The sequence below is a fragment of the Sturnira hondurensis genome, unplaced genomic scaffold, assembly GCF_014824575.4.
Source record: "Sturnira hondurensis isolate 20B ecotype Veracruz unplaced genomic scaffold, ASM1482457v3 Scaffold0007578, whole genome shotgun sequence".
NCBI lineage: Eukaryota > Metazoa > Chordata > Mammalia > Chiroptera > Phyllostomidae > Sturnira > Sturnira hondurensis.
In genome coordinates this window covers 878,036-886,397 of record NW_028080209.1, presented here as the reverse complement: position 1 = coordinate 886,397, position 8,362 = coordinate 878,036, and the positions used below count along the sequence as shown (strand labels likewise).

General features: G+C 55.1%; 2 protein-coding genes across 7 annotated transcripts; both read right to left on the bottom strand.

Annotated features, from left to right (window-relative positions):
* Window positions 1–274: 274 nt before the first annotated feature.
* On the bottom strand, window positions 275–4,810 carry RING1 (ring finger protein 1). The gene is made up of 7 exons (XM_037052723.1): window positions 4,131–4,810; window positions 3,876–4,007; window positions 2,784–2,944; window positions 2,468–2,683; window positions 1,387–1,776; window positions 932–1,205; window positions 275–681 (listed from the first exon to the last, which is right to left on the bottom strand). The coding sequence occupies exons 2-7, from the start codon at window positions 3,951–3,953 to the stop codon at window positions 580–582; spliced, it is 1,221 nt and encodes a 406-aa protein (XP_036908618.1). The 5' UTR covers window positions 3,954–4,007; window positions 4,131–4,810; the 3' UTR covers window positions 275–579.
* Window positions 4,811–5,917: 1,107 nt separating this feature from the next.
* Window positions 5,918–8,114, bottom strand: HSD17B8 (hydroxysteroid 17-beta dehydrogenase 8). 6 transcript variants are annotated; one of them, XM_037052727.1, is made up of 9 exons: window positions 8,008–8,114; window positions 7,616–7,821; window positions 7,401–7,517; window positions 7,191–7,283; window positions 7,014–7,099; window positions 6,831–6,915; window positions 6,569–6,611; window positions 6,296–6,370; window positions 6,014–6,105 (listed from the first exon to the last, which is right to left on the bottom strand). In XM_037052727.1, the coding sequence occupies exons 1-9, from the start codon at window positions 8,051–8,053 to the stop codon at window positions 6,089–6,091; spliced, it is 768 nt and encodes a 255-aa protein (XP_036908622.1). In that variant the 5' UTR covers window positions 8,054–8,114; the 3' UTR covers window positions 6,014–6,088. The 6 variants fall into 6 exon arrangements, with proteins under 6 accessions (XP_036908619.1, XP_036908621.1, XP_036908623.1 ...); XM_037052724.1 differs by lacking the exon at window positions 6,569–6,611 and having other exon boundaries at window positions 5,918–6,105; XM_037052725.1 differs by having other exon boundaries at window positions 6,014–6,370.
* Between the last annotated feature and the right edge of the window lie 248 nt (window positions 8,115–8,362).

Genomic DNA, 8,362 nt, shown 5'->3' with positions numbered 1-8,362 from the left:
CAGCCCGGTTGACTCAGGATTTAGCGGGCAAGTTTGGAACCTGACTTCACGCACCCCTGGGCTGTTCGTCCTGTCTCTTCTAGCTTCCCCGATAGTTTCTCCCTACTTTTGTACTTATTGGAGGTTCACAAATATGGGAATTACTCACTTTGAATTACCTTTGACATTTCCTCCCCATTTCCAAAGCTGATTGTGTGATTTCTAGACCCCCCACCCCAATCTTTCTCCCTCCCTTCTAGTACACCCCAGATAAAGAGACACACAAAATTGCAAGTTTCAAAGAGGAACAAAAGCAAATTTGTTGTTGGCAGAGGATGTGAAAGGAGGGTTATTCAGCTTACCCAACGTCTCATGTAGATGGGAGGTTTGGGGCAATAGAAAAGGCAGTGGATGGGGTGCATGCCCCACTCTGTACAATATAGAAGAATCTGATATACTTTGTAGAAAAGCCACATGTCCTCATTTGTGTCCTCTTGCTGGCTGGCCAGGCTGGGGGGCACTGGGGGACAAAAGCTGGGGTGGTGGACAGGACACAGGGATATCCCATGGTCCCCATCCTCCGACTGTCCCCTTGTGGGGTCACTTTGGATCCTTGGTGGGAGCATAGCAGAGTTCCAATGGCCGGGACACCTTCCAGAATTTCTCATTCACCAGCTCCAGGGTCAGAGAGCCATTTAGTGTCTATGGAGAGGGTGGGAGGAAGAAGTAGGTGAAGAGAAATAAAGTTGGAGAAGACAATAAAGGAAATGAATGAGAGGTGACCAAGGGAGGAGGCAAGAAAAGGGAATAAAAAGAGATGGGGCAAAGCAAGGGCACATGGAGTGATGGGAGAGAAAGGACAGAGGGAGATGCAGAGGAAGAGAGGGGGTCAGAAGTCAGGGTCATGGTTGTGTGTGGCACCCTGCCCCCCACTGCCCTCAAAGGCTCTCACCGTGAAAGCTCCACCCCCAGGGGCGATGTAGATGGTGTACTGCTTTTCACTGACACCCTCCAGACTGGGCAAGGCAGGCTCTTCCGGGCTGTCACCTCCTCCAGCACCCCCGCCCTCCCCACTACCCACATCAGGTCCCCCAGCATCAGAGGCTCCCCCTCCAGGCCCTCCTGGCTCCCCAGCCTCTTGCTGCTGCCTCCGCTCCAGGGCTATGCGTAGGGCCAAGTACTTGGAGAGATGGTCCACTGTGGCATTCCCAGTTGTCTTCACATACCTGGGGTAGGAAAGAGCACATTTAGGGTATGGGAAGCTTCAAATGCAGAAGGGAAGTAAGGTACTATTCAAAAGGGCTACCGGACTAGGGCTTCTTTCTTGGGTTAGGCAAAGCCAGCTCATGATGAAAGGCTATGTGATCTTTGATTTCTCAGTGGTCTGGGGAAAGACAGGACTCTCACCTAGTCTGGCAGTATTCTCCCTTTTCCACGAGCAGTGGGTGGGGCCGGAACACGAGCTCAATTTCTCCGCCTGGCTCCGGGGGACTAGGAGCCCCAGGAGGGCTTGGGGGGCCCAGGGTACCCCCTCCCAAGGTCCCTCCCCGGTCACCAGAGTCTTCAGAACCAGCTCCCCCACCCACCCCACCAGTGCCTCCTCCCCCTGTCCCTACACTGCTCCCCCCTGCACCCCCTCCACGGGGTCGCTTGGGAGCAGGGCCTGGGGCAGAGTCAGGGGCAGAGTCTGAGCTCACATCCTCTCCATCCCCCTCTCCCTCCCCTGGTTCTCCTTCCCCTCCACTCATGGTAGTGGTCTGATCTGACCCAGGCATTGGCCGTCTCACACGCTGGGCCCTGTGGAAGTAAATGGTTGAGGTTAGGAAGCATCAAGGATAAGGAGTTCAGATTAAACTTAGGATTTAAAAGATCAGGGAAATTTTAAGGATGACACCTAATATTTATTAACTACTAACTACGTACATGCCAAGCACATTGCTAAGTGTTTTGCATTAATCATCTCCTATAAGTCTTATGAGGCAGGTTATTATATCATCTCTATCTCATGGCTGAGGAAACTGAGGCTTAGAGAGGTTGAACAACTTGCTTGAGGCCACAGACCCTAGCCTTTCAAAGTGTGGTCCAAGAACTAGCAGCCCAGGCTCATATAATTTCAGGCCCAACTCCAAACCTGCAGAGTCAGAATTTCCATTTCTAAGACACTCAGGATACACATTAAAGATAGCAGTGCCGGCCTAGGGAGTAATTAATTCCCAGCAGTGTGACTCTGGAGCTTATACTCCAAATCACTCTAGTGTTCTAACTTACAGAGAGTTAGAAGGTCAGCTATTTTCTTCTTAAAAATAGTAGTGCCAGTTGCTAAGAAGACACAATCTACATCCTTGACTTCCAGGACTGATACTCAGGCCATAGTCAACTTTTAGCGTGCTAAGGCTTAGAAGATGGCAGGCAGCCAAGCCAGTACCAGGGATGTGACCCATGGATCTGTCCCAGCAGCCCTGCCACCGCTTCTCTGCAGGCCCCGAACCTGTGCATGGCCTGCATGCGCAGCCCCTCCTCGATGCTGGAGCTCAGTGCCTGCTGGTTGTGCAGGCGGCTGAGACGGATAAGCACACGGTCCTGGTGGGCCTCATATTCCTCCCGGCTGGGATAGATTTTCGAGATCAGGGCATCAAAGTTAGGGTCTGGGCGTAAAGATCGTTTGGATACCAGCTTCTTGCGGCAGGTAGGGCACTCCTTGTTCCTGGGTGGGAGAGAGACGGCCCTGAGCAGTCAGTAGCCAAGGCATTTGAGGCCTCGACTCTGAACCTTTTACCTCATTTCAAATGTGTCCCTCCCATTACCCGCTCCGCAGGGCCGTGACAATGCAGTCAGAGCAGAATCGGTGGAGGCATTCCTTGGTGGTCATTGTATTCTTCAGCATGTCCAGGCAGATGGGACACATGAGTTCTGAATGCAGTGACCGAGGGGAAACTGCAATCTCTGTGCCATCCATGATGGCTTCCTGGAAGCATGAGAGAGTGGAAAGGTGGGTGGGGGTAGGTTGGGGGAAAAGAGTTTTAGAAACAAGTGGTGTACCCTGGCTAGGTAGCTAATAGCTAAGTTGGTTAGAGTGCAGTCCGGATATGCCAAGGTTGCGGGTTAGATTCCCAGTCAGAGCACACACAAGAATCAACCAATTTATGCATAAATAAGTGGAACAATAAATGGGTGTTTCTCTCTCTTTCCTCTCTCTCTAAAATCAATACAGAAAAGGAGTTGTTTGTGGAATGGAAATTTTCAGAAATACATAGAGATGGAAGAATCTGGGTACCCGATGTTGGCCACTTGAGAAAGACGGGAACTCAGGGGTGAGGGAGCTACTGAATTGGAGAGAATAGAAAAAAGAAAGAATTAATGTCCCTTAATCAAGAGCTAGAGAGGACCCGAGGTTTAGAGAGACACCTAGGGTGGGGGTGGCACAGACTGGTGGTTTGGTGAAGACTTATTCAACAGAATTTCTTAAAGTGTGGCCCTGGTACCATTGTACCTATATCAGATTATGGGACCCCATCCCATTACTGCATCAGACTGTTGAGAAGGGGGTGGTGGCAGGCTGGAAAGCTCCATTTTCAATAAACTCCCAAGGTGAGTCTTATAGGCATTGATCTATGACACTGAACTGAAGAACAAGAAAAGGTGATTTCTATCTGTTTATCACCTTTCAAAAGAAGGCAGTAATATTTGCTCTACTTCTTTGGCTGTTCTGAGGGTTAAATTAATGTAAAAGTGGTTTGAAAAGGTTAAGGTGATTCAAAGGTAGGGTCAAAGGATTCTGTGAAATCAGGTAAGATCCGTAGAAAAGGGCAAAAAATAGAAAAGAGGCTGTGAGAAGAGGTGTGTGGATTGAGTGGCTTGAGGAGAGGGAGTAAGCCGTGAAGGGAGAATGCTGTCACCTGCGGGGTCCGGTGGAGCTCATACAGGCTCAGTTCCCACGTTTTGCTGGCATTCTGGGCATTCGCCGGCGTCGTCATGGTGAGCTAGCACTGACCCCCTCCGGGACTCCTCGGAGGAGGAGAAGAGGTGTGCTGAGAAGGGGGGGAAGGGGGAAAGGGGAAGGGAAGGGACAGGGTTAGGGGACGCCCCCTCCCGCAGACCCCGCCCCTCCGGAGCCTTCCCCTCTGCTCCCTAGCGCCGGCGAGGCCCCTCACCAGGCTCCCGCAGTCGCTCTGCTACAGCTGCCGCAGCGCCGCGCCCGGGGTACCGAGTCCCGGGCCGAGTTTGCTCGGTCCACAGCCGCTGCTCAAACAGTAGCTCCTGCCACCGCCGCCGCCGCCAAGACCCGGGAGCTGGGGCCCTACGTCACTTCCGCCTGCCCCTCCACTCCACTCCCCCCCGCTGGCGGAGACGTCACCCCGCCACTCGAGGCGCGAGTGGGACGCGACGTGGACACCCGGGTTCCCCGGCCCTTGGGACGCACCCGCCCCCAGCCAGGAGCGGCGTCCGGGAGTCCCTCGCCACGTGGGGACCGCGGTCTCCGCCCCCGGCCTAGCAAGGTCGCGCAGCCAACCTCTGCCTTCCCTTGGCCCCCGCCCGGTGCCTCGGCTCTGGAGGGCGGGGCCTTGGAATCGCTGGGATCGCTGGAGGGAATGGATGGGTGGCGTTTCAAAAGGGCCACCTCCCCCACTCCGTGTCCCCCAGCGGCTCCAGGGAAAGGCTCTCTATCCCCACATACAACTTCTGCGTGACCTCAGCCCGGGATTCAGGGGGAAAAAGTTGCCGAGGATCCTCTGCCACTTCTGTCCTCCAGTCCTGTGAATGCGACTAAGTCCCGCAGTGCCCGGGATTCCCCTACCACCCTGGGGACTTGCTCTACCTCCTCTTGGCCTCTAGACCTTCCGACCTGCTCTCCCCTCGAGGTTTGGGGGCAGCGGCTCGGGACGTCCAGACTCAACTCTCGGCCGGAGCCAGAGACTCGAGAATTGCGTTTGGACAATCAGGAGCCGCGGCCCGGGGCGGGGGAGGGAGGCGCACGGGAGAAACGGGGTAACGGAGGCACCACGCGGAAGCACGAACACGCACATAAGATGGGGCCCCTCTCGGGAAGGGGGTGTGCACGTTTTTTGGGGGGGGCACAAGGGGCCGAATGTCTGCAGTGGAAACCGGGCAGGACTTCGAAGTCAAGGAAGGGGATGGGGAGGCTAGAGGAAGAGGAAGGGGCAGAGCAACCCCCATTGAGGGCAGGGAATGAGAGAGATTCATGGGAAAAGAGACCGTGATAGGCGTCCCCGTCTCCTCTTGCCTGAGCTGGGGATCCCGGACCTGGGCTGCAGCAGCTAGGGGGTGGTCTGTGTCTGGGACAAGGAAGCAATGGGTCCCTTCGCCCCCTCCCCCAGTTCCCCCCTACTTCTCTGTCCTCTCTCCTTCAGTCCGTGGCCAGTCCTTATGTGGGCTCCAGAGTCGATTAGCCAGACCCCCTCCCCTTCCTCCTCCTCCTCTTCCCAGCCCCCTCCCTTCTACTCTCCAGCTCTTTTCATCGCTGGTCCATTCCCCTAATCCTGGCCCCCTCCTGTAATCCCCCCCATCGGACCCCAGGCCGGCTGCAGCTATTGTAAGGTGGAAAGGGGAGGGGGGGACTCAGAGAAAGGAGAGTGGTGGGTGGGGGAGTGCCACCTGTTTCAAGACCCCCCTCCTAAGGCCAGACTGGACACTGGGATGGGGCCATGGACAAATCACTCTTGGGGACCATAAGAACCCAGGGTATTGGGGGGAGGAAACTCAGGCTGCAGGATTAGTGGTAGGGGGTGGGGCAAAGACCCCTCCCTCCAAAAAGACCAGAGTGTCAGGAATACACAGTAACACACACTCCTCTCACACCCGGCGGCAGGGGTTGCCCTGGGAGACAAGGCAGTGAAAGGGAACAATCCTTGGGCAGAGGGAAAGGAGGGGGAGGTGGGGAAGGGTCTGAGGGCTAGGACACAAGAACTGGAGGTGGCAGGGAAGAGGATTTGGAATTTATTAGGGTCACACGCACCCCTGCCTCCCATATTCAGCATTCCTGAGCCATACACTGCCACCCTTTTTGTAGCCTGGGAACTCAGAGTTCTCATCAGCAGGAGGCCCAGCAGAGTGGTGGGGGAGTGAGCAGAGTCCAGGGTCCTTGAGGCAGTTACATGAAAAGACCTCCTGGGAGGGGCAGAAACATTTGGATAGATGCGTAGGTGTGGACAAATGGGCTGGGGAGCACCCACCCTCTTCTGTCCCTGGCCTTTGAGAACTTCTGCCCTTCTTCAGTGGCTCCAGACTCCCCTCATGCTTTCACATGTCATCTGGGTTCCACTTCTCTGCCCTCTCCCTGCCCAGGATGGCCTCATACCGGTGACTTCCACTGAGGCCCCGGTGATGTATCCACTGTCATCAGATGCCAAGAAGGCAACCACATCTGCCACATCTATGGGAATAATGAGGAGAGGGCAGAATCCTACTCACTCTCATAGACCCAAAGGAGCCCACCAATAACACCCCCACCCACAAAAACACACACACCAACCATCCACCCTCGTGAGACCCTCTCAGATACCACAGACTTTGGCATCTGCTCATTCAGGGCCCTCCCCAGGGCCGCCGCTGCCTCCTCCTCAGTGCTCACCCTCAGGGTTTCCCAAATGTCCCATTGGGATCATTGCAGTCATCTGTAACAAAACACTCATATGTGGCTGACCATTTCTTTTGTGGATTTTTTTATAGATTGAATCTGTTACCCTTTTTCCTTCTGTCTTCAATCTTTGTGCACTTACTGATTACCTACTTCTTGCCACGTACTGTGTCCAGCATTTACTGGCTCTCTCAAGCCCAGAGAAGCTGGGTCTCTGAACGATTCTGCTCTCTGCCCTCCACCCATGGCCTCCTACCTTGTCCAGCACCTTCTGTGGCACTTTCTGTGTCATGGGTGTTGTAATGAGCCCTGGAAGGACAGAGTTACAGCGGATCCCGTATCTGTGGAAGGGAGAGTGGCTGCTGACTCCGGAGAAGACTGAACACTGACCCCTGCCTCAGAGCTCTGACATGCCCTCTCTGTCAGGTATCTGACTAACCGTCCAAGCTCCCGAGCTACAGTCTGGGTCAGCCCAATCACTCCAGCCTTGGATGCAGAGTAGTTTGTCTGTCCCATGTTCCCCACCTACAGGCAAGTTAGAGATTTGGGATGAATCAGGAGTCCAAAGGAGAGGCCCTCCTTTCTATGCCCTGACCTCATCCCAACTCAACCTGACCTTCCCTACGATGCTACTGATGTTGATGATGGAACCATGACAACCATTGGACACCAGGGCTTGGGCTGCAGCCTGAGTGACTAGAAAGATGCCCTGGGGGGTGGGGGGAGAAGAGTAAGGAGGTAGAAAGGATCAGTTGCGGTGACAGTCATCCTCCAACTCCATTCCAAGGCTAAAGATGCCAGAAGTCACAGATTCAGAGGTCGCCACCTTGAGGTTAACAGCTATGACTTTGTCCCAGTCATCTTCAGACATGTGAAGCAGAAACTCATCCCTGGTAACGCCCGCACAGGACACAATGACAGATGGCGGGCGAGTAAAGAAGGCCTATGGAAGAGGGAAGTTACACACCAAAAAATCAGGAACAACCAGGGGCGGTGGAGGCGGTGGAGCACTTTAAAGGGAATGAGGTGGCTCGCGTTCACCTGCACTTGTTCCAGCAGGCGCCTGGCGGACGCGGCCTCAGACACGTCAGTTTGGAAGGCAGCGTGGGCCTTCTTCTCGCTCCCTGGCCTGCCCAGCAGCTGCACCGTCTCCCGTGCCGCTGCCTCGTCCAGGTCGCAAGCGGCCACTGCAGCCCCCTCTTGGGCCAGGCGCACACTGACTGCTCGGCCGATGCCGCTACCCGCACCTGCATAGGAAAGAACACGAAGGGGTGGGGTATGGGGAGGAATGGGCAGGGGTCAGAGGTTAACAAGACGCAAAGTTAGTAAAACTTGGACCGGCGGCCAGAGGTCCCAGCAGCTGCACAGGCGGAGGGCGCGCCCTGGATAGCATTCTGGCACCCCACCCCGCCCTGAAAGAGCACCCCTTCAACCTGTGACCAGGGCTACCGCAGAGCGGAGCCGGAGCTGAGTCGCCATGGCTGGCTGTGGATGAACGGGCAATCCAGCACAGAACCAATCAGGTGCAGTGGGGGTGTGGCCATAGCAAAGTCAGGCCAATTGTAGCCCCATCAACGTAACGCTACCCAAGGCCTCCTGCTCCAGCCGACCTCCCACCATGGAGGCGTGGTTACACACTAACGCTCGGGGCCGAAGAGTGGAAAGATGAGGGGCCCTCATCCCCCCCCCCCAAAAAGACAAAGGCTGCATTTGGAGTGGAAGATTTGAGGGCTTTATTTCCGCTCACCACCCCATTCCCTCGATTCAAACAGCAATATAAAAATGAGA

Excerpts from the sequence above, each read along its gene's own strand:
- RING1 (XM_037052723.1), bottom strand. The coding sequence starts at position 3,953 with ATGACGACGCCGGCGAATGCCCAGAATGCCAGCAAAACGTGGGAACTG. Across the intron at positions 2,684-2,783 it reads GTCACGGCCCTGCGGAGCGG|GAACAAGGAGTGCCCTACCT; the intron begins GTAATGGGAGGG and ends TCTCCCACCCAG. Across the intron at positions 1,777-2,467 it reads CGCATGCAGGCCATGCACAG|GGCCCAGCGTGTGAGACGGC; the intron begins GTTCGGGGCCTG and ends TTACTTCCACAG.
- HSD17B8 (XM_037052724.1), bottom strand. The coding sequence starts at position 8,053 with ATGGCGACTCAGCTCCGGCTCCGCTCTGCGGTAGCCCTGGTCACAG. Across the intron at positions 7,518-7,615 it reads GCCTGCTGGAACAAGTGCAG|GCCTTCTTTACTCGCCCGCC; the intron begins GTGAACGCGAGC and ends CCTCTTCCATAG. Across the intron at positions 7,284-7,400 it reads TCATAGCTGTTAACCTCAAG|GGCATCTTTCTAGTCACTCA; the intron begins GTGGCGACCTCT and ends CCCACCCCCCAG.